This window comes from Berghia stephanieae, chromosome 5, assembly GCF_034508935.2.
Source record: "Berghia stephanieae isolate SIO BIC M18660-M18661 chromosome 5, UCSD_Bste_1.3, whole genome shotgun sequence".
Lineage (NCBI taxonomy): Eukaryota > Metazoa > Mollusca > Gastropoda > Nudibranchia > Aeolidiidae > Berghia > Berghia stephanieae.
In genome coordinates, this window is record NC_088364.1 from 82,206,343 (window position 1) to 82,231,926 (window position 25,584).

At 34.1% G+C, this 25,584-nt stretch overlaps 1 protein-coding gene across 1 annotated transcript; it reads left to right on the top strand.

The window, feature by feature from the left end:
• Positions 1–3,755: 3,755 nt before the first annotated feature.
• LOC144973731 (UPF0193 protein EVG1 homolog) lies at positions 3,756–19,819 on the top strand. The gene is made up of 7 exons (XM_078916561.1): positions 3,756–3,844; positions 7,300–7,362; positions 13,754–13,856; positions 14,505–14,590; positions 15,717–15,851; positions 16,493–16,593; positions 17,313–19,819. Exons 1-7 carry the CDS (start codon positions 3,772–3,774, stop codon positions 17,445–17,447), a joined length of 696 nt encoding a protein of 231 aa, XP_078772687.1. The 5' UTR covers positions 3,756–3,771; the 3' UTR covers positions 17,448–19,819.
• The last annotated feature ends 5,765 nt before the right edge of the window (positions 19,820–25,584 follow it).

The following is a 25,584-nucleotide window of genomic DNA, read 5'->3' on the forward strand; positions in this document are numbered from 1 at the left end:
AGCTGGCGATGAGACGTGATGGGAATCGTAAGAGTATACGCACATAATAGGTGCATGTCGTACGGCTTGCCCCGCATACAAGGAAATTTGGCTCCCACGGAGCTCACTGGTGGAAATAAAGAGCACTGTAAAGAGCATTTTTTTCCTTTCATATTAAGTTATAACAGTTAGTAAAAGTGCGCAGTAAAACTTGACATGAGATGAATTTAGATGAAGCTGTAGTACACGACTACTGTTGTTGTCGTCGTCACAGATATTACTGCTGTTGAGAAAAGTGGCAACGACTACGACGACAATGATGATGATGAAGATGCTGCTGCTGCTGCTGATGATGATGATGATGGTGATGATGATGATGATGATAATGATGATGATGATGATTCTGATGATGGTGGTGGTGGTTGTGATGGCGGTGGTGGTGACTGTGGTTATAATTAATGATAATGATAATGATGATTATGTAAATGAGGCGATGAGGATGAGGGTGACGATAATATGATCTTCCTGACGGTTTTAACGAAATCAATGATGGTCATGGAGGTAAGACAAGGACTCATCAACGACGAGTTTATCAATAACTTTACGGGCATAAATCGAATCGTGCGGCTATGTGGTCTAGTGGTATGGCACTCGCTTTCGGATCGGAAGGTCTTGGGTTCGAGCCTCGCACTCGGCGCATAGTTGAGTCCTTGGAAAAGGCTCTTTACCTCACCGTACTCAGGTGTAAACAGCGCCGTTAACAGCGTTGTCTTTGTCCGAAAAATTGTAATATCGCCTAACAGGCGTCATGTCCCGTCCTACATGTTAAATGTTGCTGTTGTCCAGGGACCCCTTGTAAAGCGCTTTGAGCACATTTAGTGGATCTTGCGCTATATAAAGCTCAGCTTTTTTTTTTTTTGAATCCACCACACAAAAAACAGGAGAAGAAAGAGCAGATCAGGATAGCGGAGGTTATGTGCTCCCCTGTGAATGAAGGGGAATAAGTAAGTAATTTATAGATAGAACGAAGTTAACATCACTCAAGTCTTTGTTATTGTTTTTTTTTTTTATTTTTTTTTTTTGCCATCCATGTCTATAAGTAATTCTCACTAATCTGCATTAACCAGACTATAAACGTTCAATGTTATACATAGATAGTTTTGTGTCTTGGTCCGTTATATTTCCGGATGGAAATGTTGTGAGTTTCTTAGCCAAGCGCACAGCATCTATTGGGTAACATCTTCGTGTACTGATATAGAAGGAACTAAATTGACATCACGAAGCTTTTTGTTATTGTTTTTAGACGGTCGTTTTTGTGATTAATTCTCAATAAATGTTATCAATCTGTCAAGGTAACATACATTTTGGTGCGTTGGCACGCTATTTACGACTGGCGGATGTGAATATTTATCGAAACGCATAGCATCAATTGCAGCCTACAAGCCCAAATGTAATAATCTCATTGTTGCAATGGAAATTACACTCCCAGTCAATGCAAATCATTGTCCAAAGCAATATTAATACTTTAAAGCCATAACCGTACTCCTTTCTAATAATATTATGACTTGTAAATATCATGATAATGTAAGGCAAAATCTTCCGTGCACATTTTAATATTGGAGAGACAGATACACTAATGAATGAATGAATGAATGAAAGAATGAATGAATGAATGAATAAAGCATCATCATCATTGCTTATCCCTTCTAGAAGTGGCCTCTGTAACTGCCAAACGAAACAAGCTTATGTACTGCGTCATCCTTTAATAAATAGATAAATAAATAGATTAATACAATAAATAATTAGATAAATCAATAGATAAATAAATAAATAAATAAATAAATAAATAAATAAATAAATAAATAAATAAATAAATAAAGCGATTTAGTACGGTATACCATGCTCAACGCTTCATACAACATTTCCCCATCAGGCCATTATGAACCACCTTTCCATTTCATACAGTACGAGTTTGCTATCAAGGCGTCCTTTTTTTGTATTTTAATACTTTTACATTGTAAGTCACCACCTGTTGCCAGCTATTCATTCACATCTGAGTCGATTTTCGAACTTAATAGTTATGGTGCTTTCAATTATCCCGAATTGCTCTTAACGAGATGAAACCACCCTACAATTCTATTATTTTTTTCTTTTTCTGATCGTTATTTCACAAGAGGCAACATAATAACAGGGTGAAATCGGTTTTTAATGTCAATTGGATTCAGTAGTCTGATGTCACGCAGCCCGGCAACGCGGGCATCTTGGTTCTAAACAAAGAAAATCATTTCTTTTTATTCTTCAACCTGGCTAGAACTTTTCATATGTCTTGTGATCAGAATGTGTAAAAGTCAAAACATGATCAAATTTGTGTTTTTTTTTCTCCTCTAGATACGCTTTTATGCTCGCCGGAGAAATATTACATACGGGCGTCCGCCATTGTTCCGATAGTTTAGAGCCAGTGTTACTAAGTTACCATGCGTCATTAGGAAGGAAGTGACGTTACGACTGTTGAATCCTATTGAAGGATAAATAACATGAGCTCTCTTCGATTATGAATAGATTTGTTTAACTAAACAATAAAAACCCAACAAAAATAAAACAAAAAGCAAAAACAAAAATTTAAATAAGGAACAAAAAATAAATGATAATAATAATTTTTTTAAACGATAAAGAACTACATTAAAAAAAACAACAACCCCCCTCCAAACAAAACAACTACAAATAAGCAATCAAACACAAGAACAAAAACAAACAAAAAAAAAATATGGAAAAAAGAACAACAAAACAAAAAATAAACAACACAAAAAAGAATAAAAAACAAAAAACAAAACAAACAAACGAAAGAAATTTATAATAAAAGAAAAAACCCCCAAAAAACCAACCCCCCCCCCCCCCCCCAAAAAAAAAAACAAAACAGTACAAAACAAAAAAAAAAAAAAAAAACAAACCCCAAAACGAAACAACAACAACCCCCCCCCCACCCCCAAAATAAAACCCAACAATAACCAAAAGAAAAAAAAAAAAAAAAAACCAACCCCAAAAGTAGTAGTAGTAGTAGTAGTAGTAGTAGTAGTAGTAGTAGTAGTAGTAGTAGTAGTAGTAGTAGTAGCAGTAGTAGTAGTAGTTGTATTATTATTATTATCATTATTATTATTATTATTATTATTATTATTATTATTATTATTATTATTATATTATTATTATTATTATTATTATTATTATTATTATATATTATTATTATTATTATTATTATTATTATTATTATTATTATTAATAGTAGTAGTAGTAGTAGTAGTAGTAGTAGTAGTAGTAGTAGTAGTAGTAGTAGTAGTAATGATGATGATGATGATGATGATGATGATGATGATAATAATAATAATAATAATAATAATAATAATAATAATAATGATGATGATGATGATGATGATGATGATGATGATGATAATAATATTAACCATATTAATAATTATTATAAAGAATAGTAATAATAATAATTGTCCTACGAGCACAATGCCATTGCTGCTGATAAACCGCACCAACATCTAGAGATCTGAGAAAGAAATTGGGCTATATCTTAGATATAGATGCCTGTTAATTGAATGAGTTTCTTTTTTTTATCCTGACTTGAGGAACGAAAATGATGCAACACCGCCTCACAGCCTCACTCATGACAATCTGTAAAAGATAATAATATAGCGAAATTAAGATATGACCAATTGAATAGTCGAAATGATTTGTTTGAACACGATGGTTTTTCCGGAAATCGCTCCATAGCAGCCAGAAAGCGTCAAAATGTCGGGGCAAGGAGGATTTTGGAATACACCGCAAGTGGTCTACAGCAAGGAGACCCATAACTTGCTTAAAGGTTTGATTTATTAGCTTGAAATATATATTAACGAGAGAGCCACAAAAAATAAATGTTTTATTGCCGTTGTTTTAGTTCCTCTGACGTCTAGCCCTAGATAGATGACAGACTCGTCTCTCCACTCCTCTCCTCTTTCTCACTTATTGGGACTGAATTTGTTCTGTGTTCTGGTTTGTTGTTGTTCCCAGCTGTGTTGTTGTTGTGAACTGTTTTATGTCCATGAAGTACATTGGGTTCGTGACTCTTATGTATTCTATCTTCTTGTGTGTTTGTGACGTAACTGGCTATAAATTATAAAAGCCCGTGCAGGCATTCTTCAGTTTCTTTTTGCTCGTTTGAATTGTGAATACTGACTATCGTTTCTCAATAGAATAATTTGCACGATTTTCAGTCAGTGGGATTGAAGGAACGTTTAATAGATTGAAATGTATTGATAAAAAAGTGTGATCTATTTATTTGCCTACTGAGAACTTGCCCTAATGTGACTTAAGTAGACAATTTTGCTTTCATTGAGTGTCAATTTGTAGATGGTAGATAGTCATGTATTACACTTTCTAATTGGCAGCAGTACCATAAACAAGAAATCAAAAAACAAAAAAAAAAAAATAAAAAAAACAAAACACAACAACAACCAAAAAAAAAAAAAATAAAAAAAAAAAAAAAAAGAAGAGAAAAGAACGAATACAAAACAAGGAGATTAATTACCAATAATTGTGCTCGTGTTGATTGTAACTCAAGAAAACAGTAATATCGTGCATTAATTTCCAAAAGAGAAGAAACAAAGCTTTTTAAAAAGCCTGGATAGTAATGATGATAATGATAACGACAAGTTTCAGAGAGAAAAAAGAAATAATAGGAGTAATACTAATGATGATGCTGATAATGATGATGATAATAATAATAATAATATTAATAATAATAATAATAATGATAATAATAATAATAATAATGATAATAATAATAATAATAGTAATAATAATAATAATAATAATAATAATAATAATAATAATAATAATAATACAGTTGACTCCGCTTAATCGCACACCCTCAGAAGGTTAGGTTAGTTAAGTGGAGTGTGCGATGAAGTGGAGAAGCTAAAATAGCATCTAAGTACCAGATATCATGTGCCATTCATGTAGGACCTTCCTGTCTGAGTTTCTATGGGCTTGGGACCGTCATGTTCAAGATATGCCCTCCTAGAAGGTGTTTTTTTTTGTTGTTGCTGTTTTGTTTGTTGTTTTTAAAAATTGTTTCTGTTATTCTTCAGGTTTTTTGTTGTTGTTGTTGTTTGTTTTTTTTTGTTGATACTTCATGTTTTATCGACAACAGAATGTGGCATTATTGTTTGTAAGAATAGTAATCGTGAAGCGTTGGTTGCTTTCTATTATGTGCAAGCTGTTTATAAACCCCTGTCTCCAATCTGGCCAATGTTGATAGATCATAATTCTGCCAAGCAATCTTGTTGGATAAAGCGATGTAGTTTGTCCACCATGTCAAGTTTTTTAGTGTCGTGTCACATTCCAATGACTCATCCTCGTCTTCATTATCCAGGCATTGTCTTTTATGTGGCTGAACGAAGTCCAGTAGCTCCTGAGATATCAGTTCAACTCTGATGGGTTCATTCATATATTGTTGTCCATGGGAATGAATCGATCGAATCATTACTTTTTTGTGTGTATTTTTCAGAAATTTTTCTGCAATCAAGATGGAATCCAGATGTAGCAATTAAGTGGGAGAAGGTTTTCGATTAAGCAGAGCGATTATAAAGAAAAAATTCAGTTTTTAGGAAATGTGTAGAATAAGTATAGTGAAGTGTTCGATTAACCGATGTGCGATTAAGCGGAATGAACTGTAATAATAATAATAATAATAATAATAATAATAATAATAATAATAATAATAATAATAATAATAATGATGATGATGATGTTGATGCTAACAATGAATTTTTATTAATTAATTTTAAAAATATTATAATGTTTAAAACATGTAAAATAAAATAAAGAAATAATTTTTTAAAATGTTCTCATTGGGATTCGAACTTTGGACCTCCTAGGGTAGAATCTAACAGCTTAACTATTATGCTACAGAGCCTCCTGTCCTGTGGTGATATTTAATCTTGTCATACTAGAAGTAAATTTTATTTTTTAAAAACCTTAAACGCAACTTTTATTTTGTTGTTTGAAAGGTCTATTGCTTCGCATCTGTTGAAACCAAATTGCAATATCGCCACACATGCATCATGTCTCGTCCTTTGTATTAAGTGTTACTGTTGGGTTGGGATACTTTCTAAAGCACTTTGAGTATGTTTATTGGATATCGTTTAATATAAAAGCTCCAGCTTTAAGGTATGTTTTATATTTAATCATAATTTCAACTGTGATCCATCATCTTAAAATTGTATTTAATTCTTATTTTGGCCTTAACTCTCTCTCACACATTTTGAGTCATACATCAATGCGTTTTCATTCTGCAATCAGATGTTGTCAATAAAGGTAAAACTAAAGAAAAGAATAGTCGAATTCAATGTTACGAGGAAATGGTATAAAAGAAACTAAAGGATTTGTTCGTTTCATAAAAAATGATTTATGTATTAACAAGAAGAAAACTCAAAGTAAAAGAAAAACTGAACGCAAAAAGTGAATTATGTGTAACCTGTGTATTTTTTAAAATATACACTTTATCGATCAGTCTCACAAATACAGTCAATGATTTTAACATTTTATGAACAGATTTTGACACACAATACTAAAAAAAATAGCGATAACAAATTAAAAAAAACAACGATTAAATCAAAACATGTTTCAAAGTTTGAACCCCTTTTATATTTTTCTTGTAAATTTAAAATGTCTCATCCCAGTGTTTTTAATTCAGTGTGAGGGGTGTAAAACTGATTATCTATAATATTCTCATCATTTTAATTGTTTTGTGTAAAAGACATTGAAGATGAAGAATGTGCCATATTTTATTTATGAAAAGGAAATTACTTTCTTATAAATCTCTAAGTTCTAAATATACTTATATTATGTCGATTCCTCAATGTTGGTTATGGTTAGTGATTCAATGGGTGGCAGTGATTATAAAACTCTGATACAAGTGTTCTGCCCTTGGGTAAGATACTTTTTATATTTTCTCACTCGACCAGAGTTTAAATGAGTACCTTTCTATCCGCAGTGATTGCTATTGTAAGAGGGCTAGTACAAAAAAAGATATGTAACACAAACAAGTTCCGCTGAACAAAATAACAACTTAGTTCCATATATGGCTTGCTGGGGAATTGATGAAACATTGTGAATCTCATTGTGCATTATGAAACCATGGAATGCATTCTATAAATGTTTCTAGTGATATTCAATTATTTATTACCATATTCATTTCCGTAGAATTGCAAATGGATTCTCTTTCTGTTTTCTTTGTCATTGATCCCTTATTTGGATTTTATTTTGTACATTTAGACATGATGAGGGAATCCAAGTTGACAAACTTTCAACAAAGACATTTAGAGAAATCCATTAAAGGTAAGAATTATCTTTTCTCTCTTTGTGTCTTGGGTTAGTGTTAAGATAATGCTTATGTAGGGTATCAATACTGCCGTTTTATTGAAGAACACAGTATCTGCTATTGGGTTACCATTGCATATACTGTGTTTTTTTAAACAGCGGCAAAATAATAACCCTGTTCTGTATAAATGTAGGACTTTTTTGTTTGTTTTTGTTTGCTTCTCGCTCTTCCTTTCATTCATTAAAAAAAAAATAACTATCAGGCTCTCTGTCGATCCAGGACGAGTATTTTGGGTCTGTTACCTCATCTCCTGAATCGCATCTACTTCCTGATCTTTGTTAGCATCTTTGTCCAAAACCAGCCTTTCATCCAGGATGATTTGTCAATCAAATAGCTTACTCTCAACACGTGTGAATTTATTGCGTATGGCCTTTTGCCACTTTTGCGAAACGACTTGATTTTAAGGCATGAGCACCCTTTCTTATGTTCACTAATCGCCCATAAAACCCTTGGATATGCTGCCATCACATTCCATGCACACATAGCTTACTTAGCAAACGCGTTTCTCATAAGACGGATTTACTGTAAAGTGTCACATTTGATTTTCTTTTGGTCCAATGTTGAGGTTGTGTCTTGTTAGATAATACCAATAAACTTAAAATAATAGACATCTCATTTTGAAGACTTGAGGTAGGATTGTCTTAAGGTATGTGTAAATTGCCACAACAAGAGATGAAGTGATTAGGAGAGTGCCAGAAGACAATAGAGAATAAAAATTTCGCGGCGGTGATGGGGTTTGAACCCGCGACCTTACTGGTACGACAACTTCGCCTGGCCTGGGAGACTCTACCGTATGAGCTATCCACGATCCCAAAAAAGATCGTCTCTAACCCTAGTCATTATTAGAGCCCTCTCTTCCCGACTACTTGAGATCGCGGGTCCAACCCACACTGGTGTAAATTGCCAGTAAGGTAGTAAGACATCACCGGAAAAAGCGATATCATTGGCAAAAAAAATCAGGTAGACGTAAAGCAAAAAATCTCCAGAGAGTAAACCGCCCTTGAGTAATTGTTTCAATTATTGTGCGGCTATGTGGTCTAGTGGTATGACACTTGCTTTCGGATCGGAAGGTCCTGGGTTCAAGCCTCGCGCTCGGCGCATAGTTGAGTCCTTGGAAAAGGCTCTTTACTCACATTCTCTCACTGCACTCAGGTGTAAAATGAGTACCTGGCCGGTAACAGCGTTGTCTTTGTCCGAAAAATTGTAATATCGCCTTACAGGTGTCATGTCCCGTCCTACATGTTAAATGTTGCTGTTGACCAGGGACCCCTTGTAAAGCGCTTTGAGCACATTTAGTGGATATTGCGCTATATAAAGCTAAAAAAAGCTCAATTATTCCCTCCAAGGGGATTGGGCTACACTTAAGTCATAATTCTAATTATTAAGTTGTTTTTTTTTTTCTCAGAAGGGCCTTAATGTAAATAAACAGCTCGTTTTGAAGATTTGAAGAGTTCTCTCATAGTATGCATGGTATTGCCTGTAAGACAGTAAGATAAATTTTCTCACTTAGACTACCTGCTGGGTTAATCTTATCAACATCACTCGCATGAAATACATAGCTTACATCCCATAATCTCTAGACGATGGCATTTGGCAATGTTGTGCAAAGGGCTGTCGCAGCAATCCGTGTTTGTAATGTCAGTTTCCTTGGTGATTTCACGCAGTTGTTCTGAAAGCTTTCTTACAATATTGCACATGGTATTAAAATTACGACCGCCTAGTGTCTGCTAAGCAATGCGGGAGATTTATATTTAAAAATTTAAAGAAAACTAAAAATTCCCTTTATTCATCCCATAAGGGAAATTTGTCTCTGTCTATTCCAAGGGAAGACTTGAATAACCCAGTCAGCCGCAGTGCAGCGCCGCAAATTGAGCATGGGCGAGGTGACTTGCTTAAGGCCACACAGTGTAGCGGCGGGTGATCGAACTCGATACCTTTAGGGTACGAAGCAAAGACCATACCGCTGAGCCACGCTATTTATTTATTTTTCGTTATATTTCTTTTATTTATCTTAAATTTTAACCGCCTAATTCCTGCTAAGCATGGCGGGAGATTTGACCAATTCATAAATTTTATCACTGTAGCTTTAATTGGATTCCGTGCTGACTGAAACTACTAATGTTGTTAGACTTGAATGTCCGGGATTCAAACATGTTTCCTTGCTTGTGAGTTGAGTGTACTTTAATTATTACCTTATCGGGACTCAAAGACGGTTTGACAACTAGACTCCGACTCCGACTGTTTTAAACAATGGTCTTCATCGGACGTTGTTTCGCCGCCGCAGGAATATTAGATGCGCAAATCGAAATCCTTCCATACCTCTCTCTCTCTCTCTCTCTCTCTCTCTCTCTCTCTCTCTCTCTCTCTCTCTGTGTGTGTGTCACACTCTCTCTCTGTCTGTGTCACACACACGCACGCGCGCACACACACACACACACACAGAGAGAGAGAGAGAGAGAGAGAGAGAGAGAGAGAGAGAGAGAGAGAGAGAGTATATATATATATATATACCAACAACAAAAGGTTTAAAAAAATATGAAACAAAACAACAACAAAACAAAATCCAACCCCCCCCCCCCCCCACCGACCAAAACAATTAAAAAACAAACAAACAAGAAATACCACGCTAACATCTGGCGACCTTCCCATTATATAGATAGTGTGCGCTTGGCTAAGAAGCTCACGACATTGCCATCCGGAAGTATAACGGACCAACACACAAAACTCTGTGTAACCAAGAACTTTTATAGTCTGGATAATACAGTTTAGAGAGAATTACACATAAACGCGGATGGCAAAAACAATAACAAAGACCTGAGTGACAGCAACTTCGTTCTATCTATAATATTATATTGTTCCAACTTGGCTTTACCAAATCGCCGTAGTTAGGACAAGAAAATTTAAATAAAGACACGCGGCAGAGTGTTCCCGAGTTGGCATAATAATATGTTGAATGTGATAATGAACACGAGATTCATTCCCTATTCTAGTGACGTCATTGACAATGTGTCAACTTCTGATTACGTATCGTGGGTTTTTGTTGTCAATAATTATAATTGCCATCAATAATTGTTTTGACTATTTCGTGGTCGTTAGTCGTTCGTTAGCGTGTCTGGATTTTGGTCAGGGAATCACGGGCATTGGCCGGAAACGACAGATGAGATCACTCATTATCGATGGGTACAAAAGATGTTAATCGTTCGCAAGGTTTGTGTTCAGCGTACGTCAATGGTCATGTGATTTCACCCTCTCCTTACCACCCATTTGAAAATCGTCACATTCGTTACGATACAGCCAACAATTTTTTAAATTCTGATTTCATTTTGTTATAGTTATAATCGTTTAAAAAAAAACAAACTCGACACTGTGTTGTAGAGCTGATTTTTCTGAACAAAATAAAGAATATTCTCGTTGCTAATCTGTTTTGAAAATCTATTTTTGTGTTGAGTGGGTATGAAGTTTTGGGTAAAATTCTGAAAAAAAAAACGGGTAAGGAGAGAGTTAACCCCTGATGGTAAGAAATAATAAGGGCAATTTTCATTTATCTCTCAATGTAGCTGATGAGGTTTTAGGGGTGGTGGTGGTGGTGGTGGTGGTGGTGGTGATTGTAGCTATGATTATGGAAATTCTGATGATGACAGATGACGAAAATGGTGATGTTTTATTTTTATTTTGAGTTTCAATATTATGCTCATTTTTCGTGTACTCGGTGCTCCAAAGGCTAAGCAGATGTGAGGTTGCGATTCTCTGATTTCCATGTTGACATTATTGGGTAATGTAAATGGTGCTGCTCGAGGCTCGAAGAAATAAATAACAATGTGAAATTGAATGTAAGCTTCAATTTAATATACGAAAACACATAAAATGCAAGTTTTGGGGTTCCCCGTTATCAACAAAACAGGATGAATGAAACACTACAGACGAATGAGATAATGTTGTAGTGGCGTTGTTAAGATGAATATATATATATATATATATATATATATATATATATATATATATATATATATATATAACTTTTGTATATTAGTTTGTAACGTGCATTGAGCATCACACAGTGATAAAAATGCGCGACATAAATGCCATGTATTATTATTATTATTATTGTTATTATTATTATCATCATTATTATTATTATTATTATTATTATTATTATTATTATTATTATTATTATTATTATTATTATTATTATTATTATTATTATTATTATTATTATTATTATTATTATCATTATCATTATAATTATTATTATTATTATTATTATTATTATTATTATTATTATTATTATTATTATTATTATTATTATTATTATTATTATTATTATTATCATTATCATTATAATTATTATTATTATTATTATTATTATTATTATTATTATTATTATTATTATTATTATTATTAAGCCAGCATTATTCTATTATATTATTATGTATTTTCTCTACAAGTACAAACATATGCGTCACGATGTGTCTAAGACGATATATTTTATATCACACTAAGTCTATTGACATTATATGATTGAATCTATATTAAGCACCTAATAAAATAAGACAGCGCTTTATCATCTACACTCTATCACGTTGATCTCAGATTTACCAAATAGATTTACCAGCCACGCTAATTAATTAGTCTCTCATAAAAAGAGGGGCGTTTGCATTTTTTCTCCTTCTGTCATGAATTTGCGCACCAGCTTTCTGGTGTTTAGTTGACAAAATGGTAGCTTGTCGCTTGTGTCAACTTCTCTTCATTAATTAATTATCAGGTAAATCTGTAGGTCTTTGGAAGGAGGGAATAGTTTTGGCATATTTTGCTGTAGACGTTCAGTGCTTCCATATTCCCCCCTTTGCCTCCTGAATTAATCTAATGATGAAATAGAGGACTGCAGTCGACGTCTGATAGCCCCAAATACGCTTCAACAGTCGTAACGTCACTTCCCTCGTAATGACGCATGGTAACTTAGTAACTGGCTCTAAACTATCGGAACAGTGGCGGACGCCCTTTTGAAATATTTCTCCGACGAGCATAAAAGCGTATCCAGAGGAAAAAAAAACCCATTATAAATCTGATCATGTTTTGACTTTTACCCATTCTGATCAAAAGACATGAAAAATTCTAGACAGCATGAAGAATAAAAAGTACAGATTTTCTTTGTTTAGAACCACGATGGCTGCCGTTGCTGGGCGACGTGATATCAGACTATTGAATCCAATTGTTAGGGGATCATTGTTGTGATATAAAAATACTCTCAAACCAATGGAATATTTTTTTGTCCATCACAACAATGATCAATCAAGCTTATGATTGCCGCTCTGTTGTCAGACCTCCTAATATGCGCTCTTAGACTTACAGTGATAAGTTCTTTATTCTTGTTCTTCCCTTTTTATATCACATGTTTTTTGTTGTTTTGTTTGTTTTTGGTCTCTTCTGTCCCTAGCTTGCTAATTCTTGGGTGTGATCGTTCCCTTAGAGGGAGACTGTTGAATGCGACCTAGATAGTTTTGTGGGAGACAACATCATCATCATCATCATCATCATCATCATCATCATCATCATCATCATCATCATCATCATCATCATCATTATCATCATCATCACCATCATCATCATCATCATCATCATCATCATCATCATCATCATCATTATCATCATCACCATCATCATCATCATCATCATCATCATCATCATCATCATCATCATCACGTCAAGCCCGCAACAACACTGTGAACCTTCTTCAGGAACAACCTCCACTTGAGCACAAAAAAGGGGGAAAATTGCTCTTCTGTAATATTCTGTTTAACATTTCTATGGCTAATGATGCCAAGTCGTTGGCCTTTGATTATTATTCATAGGGATTTGATTGGGGACGATTTGTTTGGAGTAATCATTAGTGAGTATTCATTATGGCCCTCTTCAAAACGTGTTTTTAACGAAACAAATGAACGTGTGGTGAAAACCTCATAGGGGATTCTGACTTCTAAAATAATGTTTTGAAAGGCGAAGAGGAGAAAGGGATGATGTTATCTTTCTTTATGTAATATGTCTATCGTCATCATCATCATCATCATCATCATCATCATCATCATCATCATCATCAATATCATTATCATTACCACCATCATCATCATCATCATCATCATCATCATCATCATCATCATCATCATCATCATCATCATCGGCATCATCATCATCATCATTATCATCATCATCATCGTCGTCGTCATCGTCGTCATCGTCATCATCATTATTATTATCATCATCATCGTCATAGACAGTTATATCAATGGTACGTTCAATTATCTTGTTGTTATTGTTATTTGTTTATTATTTTTTTGTTTGTTGTCCACATAGATGGAGGAAAACTTCCTCTACGAGTTCCGCCTACAACGTCAAAAACAGATCACAGAAAAGCCGTCAACAACAGAGCACCTGCACCCAAAGTACTCAACCCCAAGTAGGTGGATGTATTGATTTTATCATCATCATCATCATCATCATCATCATCATCATTATCATCATCATCATCATCATCATCGTCATCATCATCGTCGTCGTCATCATCATCATCATCATAATCATCATCATCATCACCATCATCGTCGTCGTCGTCGTCGTCATCATCATCATCATCATCATCATCATCATCATCATCATAGTATCATTATCTCATCATCATCATCATCATCATCATCATCATCATCATCATCATCATCATCATCATCATCATCATCATCATCATCATCATCATTATCATCAGCATCGTCATCATCAACATCATGATATCATTATCTCATCATCATCATTATCATCATCATCATCATCATCATCATCATCATCATCATCATCATCATCATCATCATCATCACCATCATCATCACAATCTTATCATTATCATCATCATCATCATCATCATCATCATCATCATCATCATCATCATCATCATCATCATCATCATCATCATCAACATCAACATCACCATCATAATATCATTGTTATCATCATCATCATCATCATCATCCATTTTATCTTCATCATCGTCGTTATCACCATGAAACAATGAACGAATGCATGATGATATAGATCACGGTACTTTATTCATCAGAAACTATTCTGGTGGAGTCCGACCCAGAGAGACGATGAAGGCGATGGGAGCATTTGAAAAACCAGACTATGTCCCCCCAAGAGGAAGTGAGTACTTGCGTCCTTATTTTACTAATCTGATTCATCTTAACTCACTCAATCCTAGAGATTTTTGCTACTTTTCAAAATTGGAAAAAATGCATTAAAAATGAGCTTGTACATAGTTAGTTTTATTAAACTATCATTAACATGTAAAAACTAAAAATATTAGCTTTGATACTACGCCTATAATTTGTTTCAGAAAAATGTAATAAATAGGCATGGGGTAAAAGTAACCCTGGTAAAGTACGGATATAGTCGGTGTTGGAGTTGAGTGAGTTAATAACGCCACTACCACATTATCTCATTCGTGTGTAGTGTTTCATTCATCCTGTTTTGTTGATAAAGGGGAATCCCGAAACATCCATTTTATCTGTTTTCGTATATTAAATTGAAGCTTACATTTATTTTCACACTTTTATTTAGTTATAATCTCTAGTTTAAATTTTTTTAAAAAAATGAGCTTTATATAGCGCAATATCCACTAAATGTGCTCAAAGCGCTTTACAAGGGGTCCCTGGTCAACAGCAACATTTAACATGTAGGACGGGACATGACGCCTGTTAGGCGATATTGCAATTTTTCGGACAAAGACAACGCTATTAACGGCCAGGTACTCACTTTACACCTGAGTACGGTGAGAGATAGTGAGTAAAGAGCCTTTTCCAAGGACTCAACTATGTGCCGAGCGCGAGGCTTGAACCCAGGACCTTCCATTCGGAAAGCAAGTGTCATACCACTAGACCACAAAGCCGCACAGTTCACAACATTCACATCGTAAAATGAAATAATTCTCTACATTATCATAAAAAATTGTATTTGATTAAAAAATCTTATGATGATCAATTTATTTATGTTTTTTTTTCTGCCATATCATTTTATTCACTATTTGCCTTCGCTCCCCCCCCCCCCCCCCCCTTCCCCGTTACATTCATTTTCACACTTTTATTAAGTTCACAACATTAAAATGTAAAATTAAATTCTCTACATTATCATAAAGAATTGTATTTAATTAAAAAATCTTATAATGATCAATTAATTATTTCTGTTTTTTTTTTCTGCCTAATCATTTTATTCACTTTTTGCCTTCGTCGCACCTCCCCCCCCCCCCCCCCCCCCCCCCCCCCATATCCAGTCACAAGATCAGCCCGTGAAAAAGAGAAGCTGGCCAACATCATGGCTTACGGTGAGGACCAGCCCAAAATTCCCATGAAAAAAATACAGGAACGACTTGACCCGCCTAGTCCTCTACCAGACAGATTTGATGAATGTGAGTACCTACAAAACGGACTGCTTAACTCACTCAATCCTGGAGACTTTTACTATTTTTCAAAATTGGAAAAAATGTATTTAAAATGAGCATGTGCACATATACTTTTATTCAACTACCATTAACATGCAAAAACTAAAAACATTAGCTTTGACTACGCCTATAATTTGTCTCAAAAACATTGTAATTAATAGGCATGGGGTAAAAGTAACCCGGGTAAACAAAGGACATGATCGGTGTTAGGGTTGAGTGTGTTAACTCTCTCCCTACTACCAGCCATTTTCAGGATTTTCCCCAAAACTTCACCCCTAACTAACACAAAAATAGATTTATTTTATCACTCAAATATAATATCAGTAAAGTTCTTGCGATACATAATTTCTTTAGCAAAACATGCTCTTCAACACACTGCTCAAAAGAAATTTGAATAAGAATAATGGTGGGTATATCATAACGAATGTGACGATTTTCCTATAGTTGGTTAGGGTTAGGAGAGGGTTAACATGAAGACTTTAAAAAATGTTTATTTTGTCCATTTCAGAATGCTTTGGGTATAACAAATGTATGTGTGTGTATGTATTGGATTTTTGTGTGTGTGATTTTACTTTAATAGCCATTGACTTATATTTTTATCTTTACAGTACAAGGTGAAATCAAAGACAGGCGAGAATTTCTCAGGGAGATGGAATCACTCGGCAAGGGTGATGAATACAGACATATCATAGCTACAGAAATATCACAGGTTGGATCTTAATACATTATTTCATCCCATTTTACCAATTGATGGTTACTGGTGCCATCTGTTGAATGGGCATGATGTCTCATTTTAAAAAAATTAACAGCACATTTTCAATCCTTAATATCAAAACCAGTCTTGGCTCACTAGCTTGTTTCGAAAATAGCAAATTTTATATTTTTAAAATTTGAATTTCACATCATAAAGTGGTTAGCTTTTAAGTTTCAAAATATTTCAAACGTGTTTGAATTAGAGATTAGGGCGATACGCAATTGCAAATTACGTTTACTAATTCATTAGCAAAGTAACTGAAATGGTAAGGTATGTTGATATTATGAGTGATGTAAATGGAAATAGATTTGCTTAATTATAGAATATTATAACTCACTACAAAGACAACATTACCCACATTAACCATTTAATATATTTTTTAGTGACAATACTAGCTTTGGATACAAAACTTATATTTTGTGCAGTGCAAACTTTGATGGTGATCAGTTTCTTCACTGTTGAAAAATGACGTTTAATACATACCAGGATCAAGAGGAAAGATAAGAGCACGGAAAATTTCATTAAAATATTAATCCCTCCTTGTTTAAAACAGAAAACTAATTTATATGTTTTGTTCTTTATTTTTATGAAGAGCTTAAACTTAAAATATTTTTTTTCAATTTGGCGCAACTAAACTCAGTTTGATATCAATATTGTATAAATTTACTTCTCAGAAAATTCGAGAGATGGAGCTGATCGATAAGAAAAGATCGGCAGAGCTGGAAACCATGATCAAGAATGAGGAAAAGAAGAAGGCAGCTGAAAGGGGTGAAGGGAGAAAGCAATTGCCCAAGCCTAACTTAGATTGATTTCATGATTGACACGACATTTCACAGTTTCTTTCATTTTATTTTCTCTTTTGCTTCTAGCTCTTTGACAAGCTGTCTCTTTGTTACATAATACGAATAAATGGTGTTTTTAATTCTATGTGTTCATAAAGTGAAAACTATTTGAGTGACTAATATAATTTATTACTTAATTTAACCGCCTTGGATTGTAATGATGAATAACATTTAGATTATCATTTTATTTTTGCCATTGTGATGGGCAGCGTGTACAGACAATGTAAGAGCTCAATGGTGATGGGTCATTTTTTTTGCACGATTTACATGGCAAAATGAAGTCATTTTTTGTTTATCACTGTGGCCTTTACAATTATTTTTATTGTTTATAATAATTTTAAAACAAATTCTTACTCATGGTGAATCTAAATCAATGCAATCTTTAAACCCCTTTTCCAATGTTGGACTTTACTGTCCCTCTCCCGTCTCCAATACATGTTTTTAGCTTTTATCTTGTTCATTCATTTTATAAGCTTTGACTCATCGTCAGAGTGTTGAGTACATTACTAATCTTTTGGCATGTGTTGTCTGTGGCACAGTGACTCACTTTGACTTCAATCCATGTCCGTAATTATGACGTTGGATTTGGGTAGACAATTAACCTTCAGTTGGCTTGGAATATATGCCGCTTTGTGGTCTAGTGGTATGGCATTCAAGCTTGTTACCCGGATGTCATGTGTGTTATGTCCCACTTTGGGTGGCAAGACCTTGGAAAAGGTCGTTTACTCACACTTTTCACAATTTTCAGGTGTAAAATGAGCACTTGGTCAGTAACAGCATTGTCTCGGTTGAAAATCATTGTCCTTCATTTTAAGTGTTGCTGCTGGCTTAAGAATTTTTGTAAAACGCTTTGAACACATTTAGTGAATATTATTCTATATAAAAACTCAAGTTTATCTTGTTTTTTTTTTTTTTTTAATGAGCACCTGGTCAGAAACAGTGTTGTCCCTTTCAACAAAATTGCGATAACACATTACAACATCATGTCTCGTTCAACATGTCACGTTAGTTTGGGACTCCTTGTAAAGTGCTTTGAGCACATTTAGTGCTTGCTTTGTTATCGTTGTTTTGTTTTGTTGTTGTTTTGTGTGTGTGTGTTTGTGTGTGTGTCTTTTTATTTATTTTTTATTTTTTAAACTAAACATTCCTGAGTTCTCTTGATATCACATGCCTTTGTCCAAACATATTATACACTCTTAATAATGCAGTATATAATGTTAATTCCCCCCCCCCCCCCCCCCAAGAGAAATAAATGTTGTGAAGCGGTTAGAACATAATAATTACATTGCAGACGAGTGCTGTGTAAATATGACATTTATTTATTTATAATCTTTTCCAATGGAAGAATCAAACAACACAATTTATATATTTTTACTATTTCTTAATATTGTAATATAGTTTAATAAAAGCTGCCTTTGATAGTGATTAAACATAACTTTGATTTCTTTAAAACAAAGCAAAAAAATGCGTTTAACGTTGCCATTTTTTGTTTAATCAGAGCATACTTTCATCCTTATAGATCTATTCTCTAGTCTTTTTAAATTAATAATTTCTATTAATTTGTTTTGCCAATGTCAATTCGATATCAAATTTTCTACGTTCACAAATGTTTTCATTATATGAAAACTCATGATCACCAGTATTACAGCAATAATTGAATATCGTTGTCTTTGTAGCATGTCATTTTTTGTAGCAAACTTTTACTCTTGAGTAGTTTTTAGTATTGTATATTATGTTTTAACTACATTATTATTAGGTTACTATTCCAGCCTGCTTGGATGAATCCTAGCAAAATCAATTTAAGAAACAAATAATTTGGTTTTAAACACAAATTCTGATTACTCTGTGTAAACGGAAGGGAAATAACAGGAAATAAGTTGGCGTGCTTGTATAATAGAATTTCTTCCCTTTACATTCAGAGTATATTATATTTGTTAAGGGGAGGGGCGACACCTGAAACTATTTTCAAGAATAATGATTATATCCAATATCTTTTTATATTGGGACATTGCCTATGACCAATGGATTCGAACCATGTGATTTATTTCGGTGGGCGTGTCCGGTTGCCATGGTGACGGCCGCCATCTTGGATTTTACTCTTCTCTGGGTGCTATTTTAAAAAGTTACTTTCTCAATAAGTTTCCATGGAATTTTCTTGAAATTTGGCATGGTTGTATATTTGTATATTATTTAAAAAAATACAGAGCATTTTTTAAATATTTTAAATAGATTTTTATTTACAAATTTTTTAAAATTATATTTTTTCGGTATGATAAAAATCATGTTTTTTGACATAAAAATGTCAATTTTTCAAAAAATAATAAAGATATTTAAAATTCCTTCTGTATGATTTTAGATAATCACTATAGCTCTAGACATGCAAAGTTTTAAACAAATTGATTGATAAATGACAAAATAAGATAAAAAATAGTGTTAAAAAATGTCATTTTGAGAAAAACGAGATCAAAGATAACAATGAATGAAAATAATAAGACAAAACGGTACAACCAGCTCAAAACATATCAGCACCGTATGAGCGTCCCCCGTCTTCTTTTTCTGCCTCCCTCTGGGCTTTTTCACGGGTCTGAGCTTTCATTTTGCGTCTTTTTTTTCTCTTTGTGTTGAGCAACCCTTATGCTCTGGTCAAGTCTTTTTGACTCTGCTTGCTGACTCAACATCTGGGAGTGTTCTCCCAGTCCACCGATGCCCAAAGACACTTTCAGGGATGTTATTTCTGTTGGACCAAAATTATACTCTGCACCAAACTCAACTTTTTTTTAGAGAATGGAAGTATGTTTTATGGCATCTTGACCAAACAGAATTATGAAACCTTTCGTTTGGATTTTGTGTTGTCTTCATCTCACAACACTTCAACAAAGCATATACAGGCTTCAAGTGCTCATGAATTAAATCAAAATTCAAAGGTGTATTTACACGCTGCTTGTGTCAACAGATACACATGGGCAGCAATATATTTTTTTATAAAAGCATCTGGAGTCCGGTTCAGGAGGACAATACCTATGTTGAGGGAAGTCATTGGTGTAATAACCGTGGTAAAGACCAGCAAGAATAGCCCATTTCATTTCTTTCCGCTGTGGCATTGCTTGGAATCGCTTTATCATAATACTACTATCACACACCAAATTCCAATCAAAGATTTGTGGCCACGGATCAACCACGAGCCATCATAACTTTCTTGCTTTCTTGGCTTTTGTAGCAAATAACTGTTGCCAACGTTTGGATTTTTTTGTCACTTTAGGTATAGTTATAATAATCCAGTAAAAATTGGAAATATTTAGAGATAATTAACGTGAATACGTGTCAAAATTTGATAAAACAACTGATCAATCGAAAGGTAAACAAATCGTAGTAAAATATAATAGTAAGAGAGGCGAACTTTCACCCTGACTCAACATCCAATCCCTGGCGCGGAGTCAGAGGTCTAGAACAAGGTCAGCCAATCAGATCGCACCATTCGTGATCACGTTGTATTTACCTGACAACTTGACCTCTTATCAGCTGTTTGACACACAATCTTTGTTCGCGACTAACAGTTTCTAAACTCCTCCCCTGCCCATATTCTGACATTTATGAGACTGAAACCGTGTCAAATAGACGGGCAAAGAGTAGACTAAACTATCGATATCAAAATTTACAACATCGATATGTATTATAATGCTTTTCAGTCCTATTATTTTCAGTTGAATTCTCACAAAAAATTGAAAAGTTTGGTATTTTCATGTCGACTTCCATGGTTATGAAAGACGATTTACAAACTTTATATTATCCAAATCACCATCTAAGTGCTGAAAATATGTGAAAAAATGATTGTTCTTTGATAATAAATAAAAAACTGAAATTTTATATTTTGACCCAAAAATCGATATTTCAGGTGTCGCCCCTCCCCTTAAATCTTCATATGTTTTTAATATGACTGTTAATTGTTCCAAAAGATATAAACTTTTCAAAAAATTTGGCTTTTCGGATCACTATTTTAAAAATTATTAATAATAATTTTTTTTCCGATTCCATTAAATGGCGCTGGAGCAATCATCCAATAAAATCATGATCCGACTCATGTTTCATTGAATTGTGTTTTTATCATTTCTATTATTAGACTATAAAATGAATTTAAAGAAAACTTTTCAACAACACTGGTTACCCCAAAAATACATTTAGTCCTTCAGAGCCTTCATTAGGCCTATTGAGCCGGACTTTATCCCGGTTTCTATAGCATGAAATGGACAACAGAGGAAAACGTAAGACAAAGGGAATTAATATACAGAGAACAGAAGTAGATCCAGGAGCAATAGACGTCAATATCCTGGTAGCTTGTCTGAAATCATGTAAATGTCTCACACTCACACTGCCACAGGATTACACCCAAAACAGGCTAAACTCGGATGGTTACAATATGAATATTTTACTAATAACTTGCAATGCCAGAATACATAATGGAGGATGACTAATATCTCACAAAATAATACATCAAAAGACTCCAGGCACTGCCCAGGCAAATCCAAATTCAAGTTTAAGTTCAATGTCTTAATAATCACAAGGGACTTTGCCCATTACAGTAGGTGTTAACACAAACAATTCTTACTTTCTGCCTGTTAAAAGAACTGCTGTATAAATAAATGTGTAGCGTTTTGGTGAATTTTTCACAGGTTTCATTGTCAAACATTTCTGATGGGAGGCAACTCCATTTCATGATGGAAAAAACTGGTCTGATTCGTTTGTTTGTTTTGTTTGTTTTTAAGGATTTTACGGCGCTTGCAAAACATTCAGGTCATATCAGCGCCAGTAAAAAGTAAGAAAATGGGATAGTAAAAAGTTCTAGAATTACAATTAAAGCACCCAAGAAAAAGTAAGACATAGGGGAACTGAGAACAAATAGGAAACAGATGTTGATTCCAAGAGCACACTATCAAAGTACTTATTTGAGATCACCTAAAAGTGTCATCTCGACACAAGCACAGGTCCCAACTAAGAGGGATACTCAAATGTTTACAAATCATATAATATAATATGTAAACAAAACAATACAGTGCATAACAGAGAGATGTTTTTCGGACTGGACACCAGTATCGAGTGGTGTTCCGCAGGGAAGCTGCCTTGGTCCAGTTTTGTTTGTAATATTTATTAACGATCTTCCAGACGTTGTGGACTCTCTGTGCCAAATGTATGCAGATGACACTAAGGTGTTCTCTAGAGTAGACAAGGAAGAGTTCATAACTCAGCTCCAAAGTGATCTTGACAGCTTGGTACAGTGGGCTGATAAATGGCAGCTTAGGTTTAATGCAGACAAGTGCCATGTCTTGCACTTGGGATATAGAAACCCGCACCATCAGTACACAATGAGAAATCATGACTCTAGCGAGACTGTCATACTTCAGCCTACTGAAGAGGAAAAAGATTTAGGTGTGTTAGTAGATCAGGAACTGAGGTTCTCTAAGCACATAGAAACCCAGGTAAATAAAGCAAACAGAATCGTTGGTCTCATTAGGAGGTCGTTCACTCATCTTGATAGAGATAACATGAGACAATTGTTCACTGCACTTGTACGTCCCCACTTGGAATTTGGCAATGTAGCATGGGCACCACGACTACAGAAAAACAAAGACCTCATAGAAAGTGTTCTAAGACGCGCAACTCGGGTCATTCCGGGATTCAAAGATCTAGAATACACAGAAAGACTGAAAAAGATAAGAATACCTAGCATGCAGTATAGGAGAGACAGAGGAGACCTAATTGAAGCGTACAAATACACACATAATTTATACTCTGTTAGCACGAGCCCTCTAAATCTTGATTCCACCAGCACCACCAGAGGACACAGATTCAAACTCTCCAAAGAAAGGTGTTCTCTAAACCTTAGGCAGAACTTTTTCTCAGTTAGGGTAGTCGACAAATGGAACCGCCTGCCTGCAACAGTTGTCGACGCCCCTTCATTGCAGGCATTCAAGTGCCGTCTTGATGCTCATTGTGAAACAGAAAAATACTGTTTGTAAAGTTAAATTCAGACACCTCCTTCCACTATGTGGCATGCCCAGTTTTGAGAGACTTGAATTATATACGTTCACGAATGCACAAGAGCAGATAAAAGGCTGTAAAAGCCTACATAAATCTGGACTTATATCATATCATATCATGATTTACAAGATAAAAAATATCATCTCCCAAAACTATTGACTTGACATTCGACTGTTTCCCTCCCAGCCAAGGACTCCGACAAGGAGCAGGACAAAACTAAGTAATCTCATTCCAAGACAAAGACAGAAAGCAATTGGAAAACAGATATAAGGGGATAGAAGACACAGTAAGTACCTCCTTGTCCACTATGGGAGGTCATGAGGGAGGCCAGGATTTCATTGTCTAACATTTCTGATGGGAGGCAGCTACATTTCACAATGGTCTATGGGGAAAATACTGGTCTGATTCGAGACCAAGGAGGACATAGAGACATATGAATAAGACAAATAGTATCGAGGGATAGAGGAGATGGCAATTTTGTCGACCATCAAAGGAATGTTGATACCCTTGTAAAAAATAAGAAAATAAAGACAAATGATTTAATTAAACAAAAGACTGAAACTTCAACAGTAAGTTTTATTCTGTTCAACATTTTGTTACTAACTATTTATCATAATAGTATATACATTTGTATAAATAAAATTGCACTTTGGTAATTTGCATATTAAAAATCACGATAAATTTAATAACAGAATATTTTCCTCATAAATATAACATATAAAAATTGATAAATAAGCACTAATGAAGCTACCAACTACAGCTACTACCATCACCACTAATTCTACTTTACAACATGTATTTGATTGAGCTTTTTTTTATCCCCCTGTGTCTAGAATATGTGTGACATGGATTTATTTCATTTTTCAAATCATGAACGAGCAAATATAAATATATATATATATATATATTTGGTAAATTTCGACTGAAAGTATTTTTACGTTAAGATAATATAGTTGAGATAAGCTTGGTTCTACCAGACATTGACTGCTAGAAAAAGGACAAACTATTTCTAGCAATCAGACATCAGTAAAGTCTCTCTCTCTCCTCTCTCCCTCTCTCTCTCTCTCTCTCTCTCTCTCTCGGCTTATCTTTGTGAAAAGACAACTTTTAAAATGTTGGACTTTTAATTTGTAAAACATTCTAGTTTTGATACAATAAACAAAAATAATCATGCTCAGTCCGAACTTTTTATTGTGTTGTCTAACTCGATTTTATTGTGATGAAACAGAAAAAGATACGTTCTCATCATAATTCTATAATAAGAAAAACGTGGACGATTCCATATCGAAATCTCTTGTCTGTTGTAAAAACTATTTTCTACGGCATTTATGCAGGATAAGTAAATATAAAATTTAACAATTTGTCCATGCAAATGTGACCTCGACTTAATGCATAATAATTTTATTTGTTCTGGGCTTAAGATTATTTGGAATGTCTTTTAAAGTAAATGACCAAATTTACCCATGGATACAAAAGCACATCCATGGATTATCACAAATATGTAACAATGCTACTTGTATGTTATGTACAACACATAGATCACATTGCCATCGTAATCTTCAGACGATATTGACAGCCAGTCTTTTAAAAAAACAAACAAGAAAATGATGCAGTGCAAGCTGCTTTATTTCATTTTATCTTTTTTTTTTTCTTTTTATTGTTTTGGTAGATGGTGGTCGAGCTGAATGAATCCTAAACAGAGCAGCACATTTAAATTGACATCCACCAAGTTTTGAAAATGTACCAAGGTCCTACTTTTCTCCCAATGAACATCTTGATTTTTGCAGCTAATAGTAATAATCAGTTAAGTCAGTCAATGTCCATTGAAAATGCATAAGCAACAACAAATCATACATCATAGTCATAGCATTACCCAAATGAAATGACAAAACTCATAACCAATGATTCCTGTGATGAGAACCATGAAATTGCTTGTTTATCCTGTATTATGTCAGCGTGAAAAAGAAGCTTAAAATAAAAAAATAAAAAATAAATAAATAATAATAATAATAATAATAATAATAATAATAATAATAATAATAATAATAATAATAATAATAATAATAATAAA